Source organism: Siphateles boraxobius, unplaced genomic scaffold (genome assembly GCF_051911475.1).
Source record: "Siphateles boraxobius isolate OS27281-9 unplaced genomic scaffold, OSU_SipBor_1 13, whole genome shotgun sequence".
Taxonomy (NCBI): domain Eukaryota; kingdom Metazoa; phylum Chordata; class Actinopteri; order Cypriniformes; family Leuciscidae; genus Siphateles; species Siphateles boraxobius.
In genome coordinates this window covers 26,150,883-26,173,555 of record NW_027508733.1, presented here as the reverse complement: position 1 = coordinate 26,173,555, position 22,673 = coordinate 26,150,883, and the positions used below count along the sequence as shown (strand labels likewise).

The 22,673-nt window shown below is 44.6% G+C and overlaps 1 protein-coding gene across 6 annotated transcripts in view; it reads right to left on the bottom strand.

Annotated features, from left to right (window-relative positions):
• Window positions 1–22,673, bottom strand: part of LOC143736164 (CD276 antigen homolog) — a 686,062-nt gene that overhangs the window by 416,789 nt on the left and 246,600 nt on the right. For 3 of the 6 annotated variants that reach the window (XM_077226793.1, XM_077226791.1, XM_077226792.1), the window contains one exon: window positions 21,258–21,584. The exons of the other annotated variants lie outside the window; for them this stretch is intronic. In XM_077226793.1, coding sequence (XP_077082908.1) covers window positions 21,258–21,584 — 327 coding nt within the window. The remainder of the gene's footprint in view (window positions 1–21,257; window positions 21,585–22,673) is intronic. 6 annotated transcript variants of the gene reach the window in all.

The window sequence follows — 22,673 nt, the reverse complement described above, 5'->3', positions numbered from 1 at the left end:
ATAGACACTGGCGCTGATGTCAGGAGTGCTGGAGGAACTCAGGGCTTTCGGTAAGCTTACCTGAGGAGAATATCGCACGTATCCAGTCCGTGGAATGGGATGGTGAGCAAGCGAAGACACCTGAGCGGGTCCAGTACTAGCTGGTTGAAGCGAGTACATGAGAGGACACTGGCTCCACTCGGAGATTGTACAATCTGGCGAATGTGTTCGGTGTCGCCGAACACATAGACTTTTAGGGTGGAGGGAGACAGCCTTCGCTCCAACCCATCTTGTAGGAAGGAAAGCACGACACTGATCGAAAATCTCAGGGGATCTTCTCGGTGAGAAGAGCACCAGTTGACGAAGAGGTTCCACTTCAACGCATAGAGATGTCTCGTGGACGATGCTCTAGCGGAAGTGATGGTAGCCACAACCGATGGTGGTAGGGTACTCAAACATGCCTCGTCCCATCCAGGAGCCACACGTGGAGGTTCCAAAGATCAGGACGAGGGTGCCATAGGGTGCCCCGTCCCTGAGAAAAGAGGTCCTTTCTCAGAGGGATCGGCCAGGGAGGTGCTGTCGCGAGGAGTACTAGTTCGGAGAACCAGGTCCGGGTGGGCCAAATAAGGCGCAACCAGAATGACCTGCTCCTCGTCCTCCCTGACCTTGAGCAAGGTCTGCGCAAGAAGGCTCACTGGGGGAAACAGTTCCAAAAGGGGAACTGGTCCCAAATCAGCTGAACCGACTGGGGATTGAGCCGCCATTCTCCCGGGAGGAGCTGAAACCGTGAGAGCTTGTCAGCTACACAGTTCAGAGCTCCGGGGATAAAAATGGCATGAAGCGACCTCAGATGCTTCTGACTCCATAAGAGGAGGTGGCGGGCGAGTTGCGACATACAACGGGAGCGCAGACCATCTTGGCGGTTGATGTACGCTACAGTCGCAGTATTGTCTGATCAGACTAGTATGTGTTCGCCCTTGAGCACGGCCCGGAAGCGGTGCAGAGCATAACGTACAGCCAGCAACTCGAAGCAATTGATGTGCCATAGGCGCAGGGGTCCAGTCCAGGAGCCCGCGGCAGCACGTCCATTGCACATGGCGCCCCAGCCCGTGGAGGAGGCATCTGTTGTTACAACAACATGCCGCAAAGCTCGTTCCAGGGGCACTCCAGCCCGTAAAAAACTGAGGTTCGCCCACGGGGTGAAGGTCTGACGTCAGGTCGGAGTAACTGGTACTCGGAGGGTGCCGTGGTGCCATGCCCACCTCGGGACTCGGTCGCGAAGCAAAAACTGAAGCGGTCTCATATGACGAACTGTCTCGGGCAAGTTAGCAGTGACTGCGCGCGCGCTCGTAAGCTGCGCTGACATGGCGACCGAGTTGATTTCCATACCGAGAAAAGAGATCCTCTGCACAGGGCAGAGTTTGCTCTTCTCCCAGTTGACCCGAAGGCCCAGACGGGCTAGGTGCCGGAGCACTAGATCCCTGTGTTCACAAACCTGATCTTGAGAGTGAGCTAGAATCAGCCAGTCGTCGAGATAGTTCAGGATGCGAACCCCGTGTTCCCAAAGGGGAACAAGGGCTGCCTCGACGACCTTCGTGAAGACGCGAGGAGACAGGGCTAACCCGAATGGGAGAACCGCGTACTGATATGCCTGCCCCTCAAAAGCAAACCGTAGGAACGGTCTGTGTCGAGGGAGAATGGAGACATGAAAGTAGGCGTCCTTCAGGTCGATCGCTGCAAACCAATCCTGGGGCCGTACACACTCGGAAATGCGCTTGGCAGTGAGCATCTTGAACGGCAGCCTGTGAAGGGAGTGGTTCAGCACACGCAGGTCCAGGATTGGCCGTAACCCACCGGTCTTCTTCGGGACAATGAAGTACGGGCTGTAGAAGGCGGACCTCATTTCGGCAGGACGGACAGTCTCGATCGCACCCTTCGCCAGCAGGGTGGCAACCTCCGCTCTCATGATAGGAGCATTACCACCGACCAAAATGGAGCGGACTCCCCTGAAGCGGGGAGGAGACCGCACGAACTGAATCGCGTAGCCAAGCCTGATCGTTCGTGCGACCCAGCGGGACAGGTTGGGAAGCTCTAGCCAAGCTCCCAAGAACTGTACCAGCGGGGTCATGCGAACCACAGACTTCAGGTCGGTGGGGCAGCGAGGCGGAATGACTGTCCCGACGTGGATGGAACAACGGCCCAGTGTCGGGGCATAGTCATTGACAGAGGAGATCAGGGAAGGACGAACGTACCACGGGGGTCTGCTCTGCCAGGAATCTGGCGACAGAGGGGGATGAGAGCAGCACGTTCCGGGGACGGCGCGTGCTGTCATCCGGCTTTGGGACAGAGGGGTACGAGGGGTGCACGGCTCGGAGGCAGCGCACCGTGTCGTCCGAGAACTCTGTGTGCTCAGGGATGAACATATCACTTCTTTCTTTAACCACATTAGGGTACTGCCCACCCAGGGGTGAGCAGCGGGGAGTGGAGAACAAAAGATTCTCCCCCGGCCCTCCACCAGGGGAAGGAGTGGTCCTGCTACCATCTCCTGAGAAGTGAGCAGCCCGTCTCAGGAGCGCAGCTTGGCCCGGCGTTTAGCGGGAAGCGGGACAGGAGAGGGCTGGGGCACCTTCTTACGGCTTCCTCCGCGACCAGCCCTGGGTGGAGGCTGCTGCTTGGGCCGGCCGGGAGGGGGGGGAATCGCAGGGGGGCGCCCTCGGCGGCGAACAGACTGAGTATTCTGTCCGGTCGGCTGGGTGGAGGCAGCAACGGGCCGTCGGGGCAGAATGTGCTTAATCGCCTGTATCTGTTTCTGGCCAGTCGAGAACTGTTGGGCAAAATCCTCGACTGCACCGCCGAAAAGGCCGGCCTGTGATGTGGAAGTGTCGAGCAGCCGGGACCGCTCGGCATCCCGAATATCAGCGAGGTTCAGCCAGAGATGTCTCTCCTGGACCACGTCTGTGGACATCACCAAACCCAGGGAGCGTGCAGTCACCTTCGTCGCTCGGAGAGCAAGGTCGGTGGCTGCGTGCAGCTCATTGAAGAGCCTTGGGTCTGTCCTACCCTCGTGCATGTCCTTGAGCATCTGGGCCTGGTAGACCTGCAGAATGGCCATGGCATGCAAAGAGGTTAGCCGCCTGTCCCGCCGCTCTGTAGGACTTTGCGTAGACGAGTACCTATAGGCTTTGGATGGGTGCTTAGGCTCACCACGAGAAGAAGCGTTCTGAGGTTGCGTGACACAGTTGTATCGCAACAGAGCGCTCAACCGGGGGGAGCCCAGTGTACCCACGGGCAGCCGCCTCATCGAGGGGAGGAAAGGTGGATGAGACCAACGAGCGGTCACTGGAAGACATGGGGGTCTTCCAGGACTACGAGATCTCATCACGCACATCCGGGAAGAAAGGTATTGGGGTTTGACGCGGAGGGGGGTCCGCGGCCTTACCCAAGTACCAATCATCCAACCGTGAGCGCTCGGGACAGGGTGGAGGGGACCACTCTAATCCGATGCTCACGGCGGCCCGGGCAACATGGCCGTCATCTCCGGATCGGACTCGGGCACAGCTGTATGCACACCAGAATGTGGCAGCTGCGCCGAGTCGTCACTTCCAAAAGAATCAGACCCACCTTGTGATGCAGCGATGGACATTGTATCCTCCTCTGGAGCGCCAAAGGAAAGACCATCTGACCATCTGAAGATGGTCCCGCGGAAATCCCCGAACACTCGCGGGTTGCAACATTGGAGAGGGTGCGGCAGGACACGGATGGATAGTCGGCGCTTTGTTCCAAACCGTCACCCTCAGATCATCCTGGCCATCAGCCAAAGTAGAACCTCTCGGAGGCGCTAGATCGGGATGTGGATGAGGGGACCCTAACTCTTGCGAGATCACTGAGTCTTGATCGTAATGTTGCGATGGTCATGTTCCCGCAGTGAGAACATGAGTCATCCACGAGCGTTGCTCTAGCGTGATCAATGCCCAAACGCACTATGCAGCGCTCGTGCCCATCAAAGTCGGCCACCAGTCTACCGCAACCAGAAGTGCATGGGCGATGCATCTTTAAAAAGACGTGCTGCGTGCAAGCTCTTTTGTGAGAGAAAAGAAACTCTGAGAGTGTTGAAGCGCCCGGGGAGAAACACACTCACTGGCAAAGCATTGCACAGATAAGTAGGGAATTCGCCGTCACACCAACACCAGAGAATCTCGCTCGTCTGTAAAGCTGAAAGTTCAGAGATGGCTTGTGGAACGAAGGATTAACTTGGCTCCGAAACGAAAACATATCTGCATGTTGTCAGCGTCTTCCTTTTATACCCACGAGGTAGGGCGGAGATATGATATGCAAATTCCGGAGACCATTGGCATTTCTTTGCCATTGGCTCATTTTGTAATACTCGAAGTTGATAGGCTTTCTAAGCGAAACCCCATTCGTCGTCATCCGACGTACCTCGGAGTGACAACGAAAGGGAACTGATTTTGTTGTTGTTGTTGTAGTGTAGTGTTTTTTTGTTTTGTTTTGTTTGGAGAAAGCTTCCAGAACATGTTGCAATAAAAGAAAGAAGACTTATTTGACAAATCGGGTCCTCCCTCGAAATCGGGCCTCTATCAAGTATCAGTTAATGATAACCACTGCAGAACCATACGTCAGCCTGTCGTCGAGCCTCAGGTCAACAGCATCAGACGTGTTGGGGTGGAGGTTTATGGAATTCCAATGCTCCCAAAATAATAAAAAATAATAAATAGTATTTATACTTTTATTTCCTTATTTATGTATCATTGTATTTTTTTCCAAATTTATTTTTTTAATTTATCTATAAATTAATTTCCATTTATATTTATTTCCACATCTATATATATATCATTATATGCGCGTGCCGCAATGCAGCGCAGCTGATGCAATTATCGCATGCCAATGTGTATTGACTCGTTTTAGTTACACTGAAATAGATTGGCCTCTCTGGCGAGATTCCTATTCGTCGGAGACCGATGCGGCGTGTCCGTTCCCTCCTTCAGGGAATGAGGGTTACCATACGTAACCGAGAGGTTTCTGTGGTTACTTATTGATCATGTTTACCTGTGATTTGTGTAGGGTATGGACCAGTCAGACACACACTAATTATTCATTATATACAAAGGTTTATGAAACTCCAAAACTAACAGCCCAAATGAACGAACACAAGGCCAGAAACAGTGTCATGTTACAGGGCATGATAAGGAGATTTTACGACCTCCGAGGAATGTGGCCACATGCACAAGAGAGAGATACAATGGGAACACAGAAACCCTCTTTAAAACAGACTTTTCTGCATTAATCATAGACTAACTGATCTATAAATGAACATGCATAAAACTGTGATGACTATTGTGTCTATTATGGGACTGTGTGACTATTATGTATGGTATGTACCCTGATATACCACCAACTAACGATCAATGTAACCTCACCAATCAACTAAGAGACATTTTCCTTCTCAGACATGTCACCTTTCTTATTGGTCGAGTTCAACCCTTGGGGGTGGATCCTTTCCAGCCTTTATTAGAGACAGTCCACATGTGACCTGACTCTCTTAGTTCTTTCATCCAGCCGCAACACTGTTCTGGTGATACTGGGGAACCCCCTCCCCCTTCACGGGGGCCCCAGGGCCCAGCAGGCCTCGATCCAACCAGATATGGGCTCAGGCAGGAGAGAGAAGACTCTCTCACAAAGAACCAAGGACAATCTCAGTAGTTTTGGACGAACTGATTAATTGATTGTAATATTAATTTAGCCATGTCAAGTTAATCCAATTAACTGACCCAAATATTCATAATTAATCATAACAAGTTATTATTCATTATTAATATTTCATATAGCTAGGTTCCTTAAATATATGGTGGAGAATTTTAAGGCATTGTATTAAACATTGTATGCAAGCAGACAGTAATCAATCGTTGTCCCATAAGTTTTTATTAACATCTCATACATGCACGTACAAGTTTCTGAGTAAATCAGCAAAACTATAGCTTGAATATGTCTTCCTACGAATGGCAGAAAGTTTCACAAATGCTATAATGCATATTTAAATCGTACGATAAGAAACTCCTGATATTAGCGAAGAAAGCCTAATTTCAGATATAAATCGAGCATAAACCTTCTCTGACGTAGAAATCTCAGATTAGCCGCGCGTATGAATGGTACCAGAAAAAATTAACCTGATATGGACGAAGAAATCTCAATTTTCAGCATTTTTGAATGTGATCTGAGCGATGTTCCTCAATCACCGATTAAGGCCTTATTTTTCGTTACGTCATTGTATGCATATTAAACCGCTGAAGCGCTCATATGAAACAATCGTGTCGGATTAGTGGTATAAATTCTAGCCTAGCTAACTAGTAATTTGTAACTAGTAATAACTAAAAGCTTGTCCGCTGCTCCGGCCGATCTGTGTTGTTGGTTGGCATTGTGTCGAAATGCGTACAGCCATTTCTATTTAATATTTATCTGAGAACAGCACCAATCTCACAGACCCTCGTGTAAACAAGTGACTGTTGTAGCCAAAGTTAGCTTCCTCAATCCTAACTTACACAGTAGGCCCCAGACAGAACTGGAAACACTTCCCATTGTTTCTTCTTCTTCTATTGGACCTTGAGATGTTTGATGTGTCCCTGCTAGCTTAGTCTAACAGCAGCATAAACCATAAGTGACTCCTGTTTACCTATGTCTCCTAGCTAAACCTAAATAGGTAAAACACTCATTTCTTCCTCTTCTTTTCTGGTTTCATCCTATTGTTGTATTTTGGTTTTGCTCTATCGGTTACTCTCGTAGCACACCATGTGAGAAGAACCATCAGCATTTTTGAGTAATAGGTTATGAGAGAAAAATACCCCTAGAGTCTGTGAGAGCGGGGGCGGAAGATGACTCAATGTTGGACAACATGGTTAACGACTAAGGAATGGAAACGGATATGAGTATGGAGAGTAAGACTAGTCCAAGATCTGCAGTTAGTAAAGTCATTGAACTCCAACTTTGTGTCTGTGGCTGGAGCAAGGCGACAACGGTCAGGGGTTGAAGGTTCATCAAGGGAAAATGAAATGCTTGAGTGAGAAGGGACAAGGGCCTCGCATTGATCAGTACTTCTTACGAAGTCAGTCAAGTCAGTCGAATGAAATCCAGCGACAGGAAGAAAACCACAGCTCGCAGGATATCAGCACCCCTGTCATAGAGGAGAGGAGGGCTTGGACAGTTAGTGATGAACATATTCATACTTGTGAACCCGGTCAGACTAAACAGCATTAGAGAGAAAAGAATCTCAATGGGCATAGGCCTGGAGTTAGATGGCCAAGAGCTTGTGAGAAAACTGCATGGGACACGGTAAACACAGATCTATGCTTTGCATTGGAAAGATTAACTGGTACAGTTGAAAAGAAGCTGGATACATTTGGGGACATCATTTACGCATATGGAAGTGAGAGGTTTGGTGTGGAATAAAGGAAGGAAAAAGTACAGACTACTCCTGGAATGTCTAGATGGCAGCAGAAAATTGAAGGGTTAGTTAGAGAAAGGAGACAGCTGAGGAAGCAATGGAAAAGAGCAGAACAAAGTCAGAAGGAGGGACTCAATCTCTTACAAAGGGCCATAGAAGATAAACTGGCAACATTACGCAGAGCTGAGCGTCTACGGAAACGCTACAAAAAGAAGGAACGTGCGAGGGCTAATTTCTATAAAAACCCATTCAAATTCGTAAAGAAGTTATTCACCAGGGAGAAGAATGGCACTTTAAAAGCATCTAGGGTTGAGCTAGAGAGATATTTGGAGGAAACGCATACAGATGCAAAAAGGCATGAGCCTATGTCAATTCCATCAGACATACCACCTATCAACCCACCAGAATACCAAATGGAGGTCTGTGCACCTAAGTGGAAAGAGGTAGAACAGGCTGTGAGAAAGGCAAGGGCTTCCCTCTTGGCTCTCAACGAAGGCGGTCGCATTTTCTCTCCCTCTCCCTCCCCTTACCTCTCCTGCTTTGCTTCTTTCGTCACGTCTAATGTCTTGTACTTTGAGAGACTCTCGCTACACTGCTCTCCAAAACCAAGAAATTATGGATTTGATCAACTGGTCTCTCAACAGAATTGACACCATCTTCTCGACGAGAAGCTTGGGTTCGGGGGAACCTGAGTGCCCTGCCGGAACGTTCGTAGCTGGCTACACGATGGACGCGTGGGAGAGGTGGCGGGTCGTGTGTCTGGCGGCTCTTTCCGTGGAGGACATTGAAGATATCTACCTATTCGGCACCATGATAACAGGTATTCTGCTGATTGGATTAGGCATTGCCCTGGTTTATCGAGGAACTAAGCAGACGGTGACAGCCGTCAAAAGCCCCGCAAGGCTGCCCGTGATGATTGAAGTGGTGGGCAGAGCTGTCAGCACTCAGACTGGGTCTATGAATCACAATATGGATAACATCATGGAGAAGCTCACAGCTTTGCAAAGGCAAATGGATCGTTTCAGAGACCAAAATGGACCAGGAGAATAGCCTGTATAAATTGAATGCGGCTACTCGCCCCAAGACCAAACAATCCCAATCTTATCTGTTTCGGCACCCCCCAACCAGCACTGGCCTTGGCCAAGGCCGCTGCTGGAACAACAGCTCTCCCGGAAGAGCACTGCAGTGAGCCGCTCTTGCGTTCCTTCCCCGACTCCTCAGACGCCTGGTGATTGTTGACTCTGCCTGGGACATGATCAAGGTTGTCTCCATGGCAACTTGCTGTGTATTGCTATGACAATCCTGCGGACTGAGGCTCCTAGATTATGGGGCTGGCTTAGCGACTCTCTTCAGGCCGATACACACATGAACTTACACATACACAGATATGCACCTGCCCCACACCCCATCCCACGCCTTCGCCGCTTCGTACCCCCAGTCTGACAGGCGGGTTTGTGACCAGCGCCATAATGGCTGCAGGACCGGATGCTGCTTGCCTGGGCTGGACTAACTCCAGCCCCCACTCCCAACCATGTTGAATGTCTTGTTTGTAGAGTGTACTGTTTATGTGCTAATGTTGCTGAGGTGTTTTTTCCTGTTCCCAGACTGTTCTCCTTACAGGAGCATAGTCTGGGGGTCGCCTTTTTTTTTTCTCCTCACCTCTCCTCATGTCATGCTGTATTTTTCTCAAGTTGGCGCTGATTATAGCAGCCCTGGTAACGCCTTATTACCAAAGCAAATTCCTTGTGTGTACACAACACTACTTGGCAATACAATTGATTCTGATTCTGATTCATCATCTCCAGGGCCTAATGGAGTTCCGTACAGAGTGTACAAGAGTGCTTCAGGAGTTCTAAGAATTCTGTGGAAATTGATAAAAGTGGCACGGGAAAAACAGGTTGTACCTAGAGCATGGCGCAGAGCAGGTGGAGTCTTTATACCTAAAGAAATAGATGCTACAAGCATCAGTCAGTTTTGTCCTATTTCACTATTAAACGTTGAAGGTAAGATTTTCTTCAGCATTGTTGCTCAGAGATTGTCCACCTACCTATTAAAGAATGGCTTCATTGACACTTCAGTTCAAAAAGCGGGCATTCCAGGGTTCTCAGGATGCTTAGAACACAACAATGTTATCTGGCAACGAATTCAGTCAGCAAAAAAGGAGAGGAAGGAGCTTCATCTGACATTCCTGGATAATGCATATGGTTCAGTGCCACATGAGCTTCTTTGGGCAGCATTTGATTTTTTTCAGAGTACCAATGTCAATAACAAATTTAGTGAAAGCCTATTTTGGAGATTTCCGATTTCGTTTCTCAACTCCAAAATTCAGCACCGCATGGCAATGCTTAGAAGTTGGAATAATGGAAGGATGCACCATTTCTCCACTGGCTTTTACCATGGCAATGGAAGTAATCATTAGGGCATCAAGATGGGTAGTAGGAGGAGAGCGTTTGGCTTCTGGGATGTGACTACCACCAATCAGAGCATACATGGATGACATGACAACCATGACTACAACAGTAGCCTGCACTAATCGGTTATTGGGGAAGTTAACAGATAATATTGAATGGGCACGAATGCAATTTAAGTCCTCTAAATCAAGGAGCATCTCGATAGTTAAAGGAAAGGTAGTAGATAAAACATTCTTCATTAATGGGGAGGCAATACCAACAGTTTCTGAGAAGCCAGTGAAGAGTCTTGGGAGATGGTACGATGGGGATCTAAAGGACACAGTTCGAGTGGGAGAAGTTAGACGACAAGCAGTAGAAGGGTTGAAGAGCATAAACAGCTGTGCTCTACCAGGCAAACTAAAACTCTGGTGCTTTCAGTTTGGTCTACTGCCAAGGTTGCTGTGGCCACTGACTGTGTACGAGGTTTCTTTGACAACAGTGGATAAGCTGGAAGCGTTAATAAGTTCATACATCACGAAATGGTTGGGAGTTCCAGGCTGCCTCAGCAGAGTGGGACTTTATAGTAAAGGAGTATTGCAGCTGCCAGTCTCTGCTTTAACCGAGGAGTTTAAGTGTGCCACGGTCAGACTGGAAATGACTTTAGCAGAGTCACACGACAAATGTGTAAGGGAGGCAGCCCCTGTGGTAAAAACTGGTAGAAAGTGGTCAGCAAAGAAATCTGTAGTAGAGGCAAAGGCTGACCTTCAAATTGGGAATATAGTGGGACAGGTACAGCATGGAAGAGGGGCTTTTGGGCTCAGTTTAGCTCCTCCTAAATGGCACAAGGCAGGCCCAGCTCAAAGGAGGAAGCTGGTAGTCAATGAGGTTGCAACCGTCCAACTGAGAACTCTCTGAAGGTTGAATCACAAATACATTTATAAGGGAGGACTTCATTGACTAAAATTAATTTTAACCAGATTCAGAAACTCTCAAACCAAGTCCAAACACAGAGGTAAATGCAAACCATATTTATACCAGATAAGTCACACCACAATATACAACTAGTGAGTCAACATTTGAAGATATACCCGTGTTGTCTGGTGTGATACCAGGAGTGGGGATGGTCCAACAAAAGCAAAAGTCCAGTAGTTCAATTCAAGCTCTACGCTTCATTAAATCCATGTGTTAGCTTAAGGTACGTTGCAATAATGATGTCCTTGCAGCACTCAAACATCTCAGATCTGCGCTGATCCCATATATCAAATGATGATATTGGCATAATCAAATAGTATCCCCATTAGAACCCGTACAGCATGGAAGGGAAGATGTCTCAATCCCGTAGCATAAGAACGATAACTCTGTGGACGCGGTATATCCAAGAAGTCCTTCTAAACAATAACATACAGGCTAACATTAATACCACATATATTAGATGAGATGACGAACCAGCAAAACCAAAAATTACAATACAAAATGAACAACACTTACTTGGATGAGCTTAAAACCATAGTTTCTCAACCCGGACTTTACACATAAGTTTAGCAGAAAGAGGCCATGCTTCACTCTAACCAAACATACCCAACTCTACTTCTCCCTGTTTTTATCTAGAGGAAGAGAAGTCTGGGGGGCCCCCTAGGGCATAGTAGTAGTACTACTGCTCAAGACCAGAGTAACTGCTCTAAAAGCCGTTCAAGGTGCGAAAGCAGGAGGAGAGGATGAGATGTATAAAGGCCATTTCACAGGCCAAGCAGGGAGAGTGGATGAGATGGGAGAGTGTGGAACAACGCAAAATGGGCTGGCAAGACCGTTGGTCAATGGAAGAAAGTAGGATCAGTTTCCTTATTAGGTCAACATATGATGTTCTCCCATCACCGCAGAACCTAAACCTCTGGGTAGGAGAGGACCGCTCTTGTCCTTTGTGTTCATCACCTGCCACCTTAAGGCACATTTTGACAGGATGTAAGGTCGGTTTACTTGGCGCCATGACCAAGTATTGCAATGTTTGGCTTTAGCATTGGAAGGCAAGCGTAGTATGACCAATAAGTTGCCGCCTGTTCTAGCAAAACATTACACGCAAAAGACAATATTCCTCCGCCCAGGCGAGCAACCACCAAGAAAAGGTACTAACACCAATTCTCACCCAGGACAACTGGAAGCTGCTAGGGACTGGAAGATGCTGGCTGATCTTGATCAACGGCTTATTTTTCCACCTGAGACTGCCACCACTAACCTACGACCAGATATTGTTTTGTGGTCTGGATCAGCACGCATTGTTCAACTGATAGAGTCACCAGTGCAGTAGGGGGGATGCGGTAGATGAGGCATATGAGAGGAAGAAACTGTGGGATGCTCATCTGGCCACTGAAGCAGAACAGCGAGGATGGAGAGTCCAGGTTTATCCAGTGGAAGTGGGTTGTCGAGGTTTTGTTGCACACTCTACAACCCGGTTCCTCAGAGACGTCGGATTCAGTGGCCAAGAATTGCGTTGCACAGTAAAGAACTTATCTGAAGCAGCAGAAAGGAGCAGCAACTAACTGTGGTTGAGACGGAAAGATTCTAGCGGGCTGTGTACAGGCCGCCATGCTACGGTTTCGTAGAATTCTTGAAAACTTGAAGACTCTGTTGGTTTAGTTGTATAGGTTGTATAGTATTTACAGTCATTACGTTCCTGTGTATATTGCGTGAATTGGGTGGTTGGGCAGATATTGTGTTTTGCGGTAGCTGGTATGCCATACGGAACCGTTGCCACTGAAACTGCATATTAACGCACCAGTGGGGCTCGAAAGCCTTAGTCAAACGGGTTGGTGCGTATGGTTGGGTTGCGGAGAGATTGTGAGATTGTGGTTAGGTCTCAGCAGCAGGAGGGATATAGAGGTCAGTAAGCTGGTCTGAGTTGAGTGGGGGACGGAGGGGGCTGACTCTGGGACGCCAGAGTCACTGTCGAGCCCTCTTGAGGTGTCGTGGGCTAGTCGACGAAACACTGAGGACGGAAGGTGCCCACTTGAAGACCCTAGAGATGTCCCCTACTTGACTCAATCCAGACGGTTGTCGCGCTGGTCCACTAGGGAGACCACACTGTAGTTGCAGCAGTCGTGTGTGCTGACGCGCCAAGTACACTGCAGTCGTTAACGCCGGACAGAAGGGGAGTCACACCACCATATGGAAAGAAGCGTAAATGGGTGAAGCATAGTTTACTGTAAAGCTACGTCTTAGTGTTGCTTATCTTGGCGAAAGCCGAGTACAAATTAGCATGAAGTTTTAACATCTACTCTCGTGTAATGGAAATCAAAAATGACATGTAAGAGCCCAGTCATCAGTCGACGCTGCTTAAAGCACGTCAACTAAGATACTCAAAACCCTTTTTTGTTGCGTGCTCACCAACACTAAAATTTAGCAGCTCCACATAGCCGTTCTCCCACACAGATAGCTCACCACCTCTGTAGAAACTTGCATTTGCTGTTGCCATTTCTCTCTCGTGTGCCCACAAGGGTGCCAGTAGGCCTCAAACAGGAGGTAAATGAACTAACGCTGCCAGCCACAGAATTCCACAGAGAACGAACCTTGCTCAGCAGGAGAAGACACAGAACAGAGGCAAAGACCATCACAGAGCGGAGCAACTCACAGAGATCCCCAGTCTTCAGGCGGCTTACAGCTACTGAGCACCTGCCAACAACCGGGTAAAGAACTGTTTCACTTAAAGAACTTAAAACTGGTTGAACTCAAAGAAAGATGCTAAAGCCATCAACATGGAGCTGAAGTCAGAACACTGACTAAGCGATGCTGTAACATTATGGACGAACTCCGTGTGGTCCAAAGAGAACTGCAACAGTCCAACCAACTGCAAATGGACCCCACAAGAAAGATGTACCCTGCTGATCTTCACATCAGCAGCGTAAGCTTCCCCAGCCCTGCACAAAGGGGGGAGGAGCCAAAGCCCTCGGCTTAACAAATCATCAGCCAGTGTCCTAAGAGCCCTGCAGCCGCAGAAGGAAAATGATTAATTCAGACCAACCCTGAAACGACACATGAAGTGACACTCAAAGATCTCGAGCGAATGGTCAGAAAAATCCCTGAATTGACGTCAGAGCTCGCAGGAGACCACGACGTCCCTGCCAACCGAGAAATTGGTTTTCACGAGCAGCCTTCGACCAGTGTGGCACACCAAGACAGACACTATCTGCTCTGAACCACATCCTGCCCAGGGTGGTGACACTTCCTGGCTTTGGCGGTGGCACTACCAGCAGCTGGAACAAGCCATCATAACAGGATTCTCAGACTCAGAGTCTGAATGCAGACTGGGCGCGGTCCCAGACACCAACAAGGGTATCCCTGAAAGTCCCTGTGCTACTAACACAGACATCAAGCAAGCTACCTCGGAGCGTGCAACGAACCTGTGACGGAGGAAGAAACCAGCTTCAAGAACCTTTTGACTCTGAACTTCAAAACCCAGAAGACACACGGCATGACCACAATGCAAGACTCTGCTACAAAGTTCCTAGTCAGCATAGGGCATAAAACTTTTAAAGCAGATGAAAATGTGTGCTCAAAAAAAAGGCAAGAGTTTGCATTAGTAAAATTAGAGTTTTACTGATTTAAAGAAAATCTTGAATGCAGGTGTAAGCCTCACGTGCCAACAGACTATGCGCTGGTTTTTGAAACATACAGACATTGTGCCACCCGCTGGTTGAAATATACACTGCTGCACATTAGTTTCTATGACAATGACTTGTTACAGGAAATACTAACTCCAAATAGGGCATTCGTCACCCTAATGCCAGATAGTAAGCAAACCACCTGAGCTGGGAAAACTAGCATGACCTAGAGCCCCTTCGTAAGCTACTGTTCGTATCCTAAAAAGTGTTTATTTGATCATTCCGATCCAAATGGGACTCGATAAGCGATACACATTTTGAACACTAGCTACTGGCTTGTCTAAATGCAGATAAAACGATAGCTGGAATTGACATCTCTACTTAAAATAATAATAAAATTAAAAAAAAGGGTCTTATCCGGTATCGGTAATTTCAGCATTAAACCGTAAGTCTGTTTGAAAAAGGAATCTCATCTCTGCGGCATGTAAACCATACCAGTATTTATTATTCTGCTTTGGTTGAAGGAATCCAAATTGCAGTATTGCTTAATCTGTTTCTGACGAAGGAATCTCAGTACAGTGTTATATACACGTAGACTTGGGTGATGCTCCCCTTTCTACAAAGTAAAGACCTTACAAATTATTGTGAGATTGATGTAATTTACTTAAATTTTGTTTGCATCTACAAGCAGAGAGCTACCTAGCGATCAAAACTGTTCACTCGCTGAAAAGTCAGTATTTATGCATGAGATAATAAGGATGCAAGACACACTTCTCAAGCTATCTACACACAAAACACCTAGCATTACGCTATGTACCTAGCTAACCCTTTAAACCTTAGCTCTGAACTCTTTAGGGTCATGCATTAGTCTCTCGCCACAAGTGTGCCTAAGTGTCGGAGATGCTCGGTTTAACCTGACCTTAACCAGACAGGAGACCGAAAGGACCGACAAGCCATCGCAAGGAACATTGTTCCACCATGACTGCTGACATCCTACAGGACCAGAGACAAACGTAATTGCACCATGAGAGAAGAGGACCAACGACCCATGACCCAAGCCAGAGTTACAGCCACACTTGGCTTATCAAGATTATCACCCCCTTACCCCACCTTATGGGTATGAAACAGAAGGTAAACAACCTCACATAACAGAGCACAGCGTCCCACAAGGAGCGGACCTGTGCCCAAAACCTTACAGACCAGCTAGAGACTGAGGTTCGAACCAGATTCAATGCAGCTAGACTGAGCATGCCCAGGACCAGCACAGAACTGTCACCATGGCAACAACCCAGGTACCAGCCAAGCCCCTTCGAGAAGCCATGGAGGACAGCACCCTCAACCTGCAAATACCACAGGAGGACCAACGGCTGTCAACAACAGCATCCTCTTCCACACCCTTCACACAGGTGTCAATCTGAGGCTCCACAAGGACAGCTGGACGCACCTGCCTCAGAGTTACAGGAGCTGCTGATACACGCAAAATAGCTCCCTGCACAGGACTCACCCGAGGAGTCCTGTAAAGTACAAGCTTCCGAATCCTTGCCCACCCCAACTTAGGCAAGCTTGCGTCTGCACCACCATAAGGACAGAACAACACTTCAATCCTTCAGACTTCTCGTGACTGAGAGGCTAACAACCACCTTCTGACCTCCTGCCACCAGCACCAGGTCAGCTTGAAAACCTCTCTATGCTACATAGAGCCCTAACCACTTCCTGCAACCACAAGGAAACACCTGCCCCAAAACTAATGAACTTCAGAATGCCCCAACACCTGCTGCCTCAACACCTGCTGCCTCAACACCTGCGGCAGAGGCCTGAACTTGGCTACTTTCCACATCACCAGCCGTGGAAAGACCTACGCTCCTATGCAACAAGATATGGGCTCAGGAAGGAGAGAGAAGACTCTCTCACAAAGAACCAAGGACAATCTCAGGAGTTTTGTAACAAAGACTCGGACCAACAACGACTCCAATCACCCTCTCTTCCTACTTCCTCACTTCTCCTGAATGCTTGCCGTGGCCTCAACAGGGCCCCAGGCCTTGACCAAACTAGCCATGTGTCATCAACGACGTTGATGGTTCCGGCAGTGTCAAGTGGAAGTTGGTTGAGAGTTCTCTTTCTCCGGGAACACATGGCTAGTGTGGAATTCATTAATGAAGATCTTGATAATAATGTAGGATTCATTCTGACATTTTACTCCAAAAGCATCCTATCATTTGTTTGATAAAACAATAACTTTGATACATGGTCAGCTACAGTTTATATTGTTCTCTTCTTTGCTCTTTCAGTATGCTGAGGTGGATTTTTCCAAGCTACGAAGAAACTTTCGATCCAGTCAAGTCAACAGCTCTTATGCTACAATAAAGCCGGCGAAATCATGAACGTATGAGTATGATGGTCTACTTATTTTGTTCACTGTTTCTTGAACCTCTAACCACAAACTGTTTGGCAGATCTTATAATAGATATTACCCACATTTACCACGATAACATTCTTTAGATCAGGGGGTTTGAAATGCAAAGACTGCCAAAAATCCACTGGAAAGTTTAGAGAGAGAAATGTCAAAAGAAAATAAGTTAAAATTGACACAATTTTATGTGCTTCAGTTAAATGACCAAAGGTTTAACTCCTGGGGTTTATAAAAAAATGTGCTTGCAAATTAATAGTATAAATATTTTCTGTATGGAAAAGCATTGTCCTTGTATTTTATTTATGGATATGACTGTCTTTGAATATGACATATGAGGTGTCTTTTACATTCCATTTTTAGACATAATTAAATTCACATTTAGGTTTACAATTGTTTTGAATATATAAATAGTATATTAATAGTATAAAATGACAGTATCTAAAATATGAAAATTTGCCCAGACGTTTATGAAAACATCCTTATGCTGACAACACAATTCAGTTAAAACCGGACTTCTTATAAAGTTGTTGCTTTATATTAAATAAATAAACATATATTTTTATGTATAAGCTTTTGTGCATTTTTTTACATGTCAGAAAATAATGAATAGCCTAAAAAATCTGCAATAATGAAAGTTGTTTAGCCGGGTCTCTCTGGTAATGATATTATAATTCCTCATGGAAACAGCATTTTATTCAATAATAAGTCAATCAAATTTCAACATGACAATAAATAATGTCACTATTGATAAATGCGGACGTTATGATCGTATGAACACAGACACACTCAAAACATCATTGTCAGATTAATTAGTAAAATTAATAATACATAAAGTAAAAACAAAAAAAGCAAAGTATAAAGTTCTTCGGAAATGTCACACCTCTAATTTGGATCGCTTCTGTTTTACTGTTATTGATGTCATATTTGTATAATAGATTTATTTATTCTATGTATATACGCATGCGCAATGCAATTTGTCCATTTGCTAAACAACTGACTTTATTTTCAACTGAACTCAACTGAAGTGCTAAACCAAAACCAGAAGTTTGTTCCTCTGGTCACTAGACAACCAATGACAGAGTCTCTTACCTCTGTCTAGAGTTTTGTGGTGCTTTAATGTGTAGGCCTCAGTTCAAGCAGCACATGAACTGATAATCTCTTAGTTATAGCACAAATTAAACATGAATGAAAATCAGAACTGCAAAAAGATATCAATACACACCATTTTTCAAGTTCAAGTCCACTGACTTCAATCTACTAACTGATTTGGTTTGTTTGTCGGACATAAATGGCGGTATCTGCATTATGATTGGTCAGATCGCCTGTCAATCAAATTCCGGCGAAAGGTCTCAACACTGAGCTCTTAAATTAATATTTTAAACCTTACAAAATGATTGCAATGTATAGTCAAAGTCATACGTTTACCTATTGTACATCTTTCAGAATCTGCAAGGTAATGCTCAAGAATGCAACACGATGCATTAAGAGCCAGGGGTAAACTTTTGAGCAAATGGTGATGTTTAAAGTTTTCTTATTTTGTTTTACATGCTAATATCTTTTTTAGCCTCTGAAGGGCAGGAATAAATTAATATAAATTTTCAACAAAATAAGAACAATTTAAATCCAGTTTCATCCTTAATTAGACTTCTTGAGCATCACTAAGTGTTTGCAGGGTTTGTGATAGTTGTGTTTGAGTCCCTCAGTTGTCACCAGTGCGAAAAGATGGATCTCACAATCATAGTCACTGCTAGTAAGGAGTCAAATATGCAGAAGATGCTGGAAAAGCAAATAATGTGCGGGAGCTGGAGGATTTTTCCTCATGAACAACCATTACAAAAAAAAAAAAAAAAAAACAGTTGTGGATACAAACACAAAATACAAGATAAATTACTTGATTGTAATATTGTGTGTCAGGTAATGATATTTACAATCAAGTAATTTGTCTTGTATTTCGTGTTTGTATTTTGTCTTGTGGACTAGGCTATTAAACATCTGTTAGGTGAAAAAGCTTTTTCAGTGCAGTACTAAATAGAAACAATGTTTTTATGATCCTACTTATTAATAAATAAATAAAAATTCCATTTTGGAGATTTTGAAAGGTGTATGTAAACTTATGACTAAAGTGTAAATGTAACAAAATTCATTAAATTATTAGACACCAAAATGTTGCTATGGTTATCACTTTCTCATGTTGCTATGTTACTATGTCAATCATCGCAATTTCAAGACTCAGAGGACTAAAATTTAGCGGATTCACTCCCACATTTAAATGCATTTATCACTCTTTATAATTTACAGTGTGAACTTAACCACTGGTCCTCTAGAAGCACGAAAAACAAAACTATTATTTAGATTGTCGATAGCGCTCCCTTTAAGCCATCACTTACCGCGTTCTGCACTCTCCCTAAAACTCTCGTCATAAACACTGAAGTGTCCACGCTGCACAGTGAATCTCTCATTTATATCGCGTCAAGACTTTGTTTATGAGGGGATTTGTGAAAGGATAAAGCTTGTGCTGATTCTGAACATACATTTTAAAGGGGTGGTTCGGAATTTTGGACATCAGGCCTCATTTACAAGTTAGCCTGTGTGTTATTTACCAGTGGAGTCAGTTTTCGAAAATGTTCACCCAGTCCTTCCAGTTGCATAGTTCGCCGGTGCTAGGCTAGCGCGAGTCAATGGTATTGGTTAGCCTACCATTAAAACAGTTTTATCCACTCCACAGTTCACCAAAAGCACATCAATTATAACGCCAGACTATTGATGTAAATGCCTGTTGAGAGAATAATGTTATTGAACTGTGTCTTTTACATCAGAAAACTGTAAAAACTGAATGTAACTTACAAAGTGGAAAGACAAGGCAAAGTTATTTATAGCACACTTTATACACTGACAAGTACAAGCACTTTACTTAAAAGTGACAATCATAAAGGGTACAAAATATAAATATAGTCATTAAGGCAAGAATGCGTAACGTTTGGTCCTTTAGCAGTTGCAGAATAAAATACTTGTGGAGGAACATTCAGTTCTGGTAAATATAAGAGTTGCGAGTCACTTCACTTTTCATGAATCTGATGGTTTGAGGTGGATCACTTTCAACCTCTTTATCATAATAAGGACTTTGTCAAAAAAAATATATGTATTACATTTTTTTAATTCATAATTTAAACTTACTTCTCATAATTCTGACTTATTGCGTAATTGACATTTTATGTCATAATTTCAACTTTTTAATCTGATTTTTTATGATCTCCCAAAACATGATAGTGTTTTCTTATGTACAAGATTAGTACTACATACTGATCCCATGGTTACAGATGATCGTCTTATCAGTGCAAATCTCACTAACAACATTAAACTCTCTCTATCCAAAAAATACATTAATAATTAATAATACAAGACATATTTAAGAATGATTCTTATGATCAGGACAGTAACTTTTGCTGTAAATTCTGCTGTTCTTTTGACTGGGAAGTGTTACCGACATAATCATTGTTCTTTGAATCTTGTCTGTATTTACCAAAAGCATTGTAAGCTGAAGTAGATCATAAAGCCTTTGCCACCATCGGTCTCGACAATAAACTTATTTTTTGTGGCTTTAAACAACTTCCACTGCATATAGTGATGATCTTCTTTCCTATATTTACAGATATGAGACAAACGCTCACGGATGAATGAAAGGAAGAATGTTGTTTCCCACAAAATCCTTCCTAACAGCTGTAAAATAAAACTGTAGCCTTAATGTGATCAGCATGAAATACAGCAACACACACTCACTCAGTCTACATGATTCTATTCTGTTCTGTTTTTCAACAAATCTTTACACACTTTTGGTTATTTCTAACTTTTTCTATCTAAAGTTGTGGCAGTAAAACTGAAAGCATCACCCTCCTCCACTGACTCTGTGTTTAGCGCTAAAGCTCATGCATTTTCTGCTGTTACAGCTTTACAGTGTCATGTACCAAATGCTTTATCATTATTATCAGCTATTACTGATTCATGTGTTCAAGCTCATGAGCGTCTGACATGTCGTGTCTGTCTGTCCTACGACTGCTTGAGTGCTTTCTTATCCGCCAAGCTACATTAAAACCTATAACTATAATTACAGGTGCAACGCAAACCCAGAGCCAAGGCGATGATGTCCACACACTGTCCGGTTCTGTTTCTCCTTGGTTTTCTTGTTCAGTTGATATGATATTTGATACGGTTCTATTTACTGCTGTTGATTCTGCAACAAAAAAGTATAACAGGAAAATTTACCTCACAGTGACAAATATAACAGATCCATCTATAATGTATACAGAAGCATTCAGACTCAAACACCACTAGTGAACTTCAAATTAATGATCAACTTCTTGCAGTATTTAGATTTTAAAGCAAACTAATTTAATTTAATTAAAAACTTCATGCCCCAATCTACTAGTTTCACACACCGTTGATGATCAGCTGTACAGTCTCCTGTTCATCTGATGGAGTGATTTGGCAGATGTATTTTCCTGCATCATTGTGAGTGAGATCTGTGAGTTTGATGGAGTAGTTTCCTCTCTCACACTCCTGTGGGAAAGTTTCAGCTCTGTTCTTGTACCGAGGGTCCTGTAACTCTAGTGAATCTTTACCCTTGACTATATCATACACAATCTTGCTTCCATTGTGTCTCCAATGTACATCAGTGTCTTGAGGTTTAAGATCATGTTGAGTGGAAGAACACGGCAGGAGAACAGAACCACCAATAACAGCCTCTACTGTTTCCTGCAGAGACACTGAAACAACAGAGATTTTGGTTACACTTTATAATAACTGCATGCTTATAATAACTGCATAATAACGTCTTTTATATTATTAATGATCAGTTTATCATTTCTAAATGATGTATTAGATTATTTACAAACCAGTTATTTTGGAGTTGTCAATGGTCCATAAGTTAATCACTTGTGCGTTAATAAATGCTTTATTAACATGTATTCCTACTGTCATTTATGATACATTAGGGTATAGTTATAAAACATTTAAAAGTTGTTTTTTTAAAAGTTGTTGTGAGCTCATGAAGTGAGGACTATTTATGTCTCAAAGCTCAAAGGAGATTTAAAGGCTCAGTTATCTTCTAAACAGAAAAATGAAACAAACACAACAGAGTGATACAGAACATAGAAATATTTACTTAAAGATGCAAAAATATATATACTGTACATCTGGTAACGTGATATAAAATGAAAAATAAACCTCTTATATGTCATAAAAAATTATAATTCCTGTACATCTCCAGAAAACATAACTGTGCAGTAAAAGGAAACTAAGCCTCTGCAATATGATATAAAAAAAAATAGATTTCTGTAAAGTGTAAATGTCTCAGGTTACGACTGTAACCCTAGTTCCCTGAGAAGGGAACGAGACGGTGCGTCGATGACGCTTTGGGATCGCCTTCGTGTGACTGAGTCTGAAGCACGTATGTCAACTAGTCCAATGGAATGAATGAATGAACGCCACGGGCGGGTGACGTCATGACCAGGAAAGGATATAAGTACATCCGGTGCGTTACTCGCGTTAGCTTCTAGTGCTGAAGCAAAGTCGATCGCAGGGATGCAGGAAGTATGGCAGGGCGATGCATCGTCTCGTTCCCTTCTCAGGGAACTAGGGTTACAGTCGTAACCTGAGACGTTCCCTTTCGAGAGAACTCGCGATGCGTCGATGACGCTTTGGGAACGATAATACCCAATACGCCATAATTACAAAATGCCATATGATAAAACTGTCGGCAAATTAAGTAAAAAGCACCTGGGATCCTGGGGCAGCTTCCAGGTCCAGGCTATAAAACCTCACAAATGTTAGCGGCGAGGACCAACCTGCCGCAT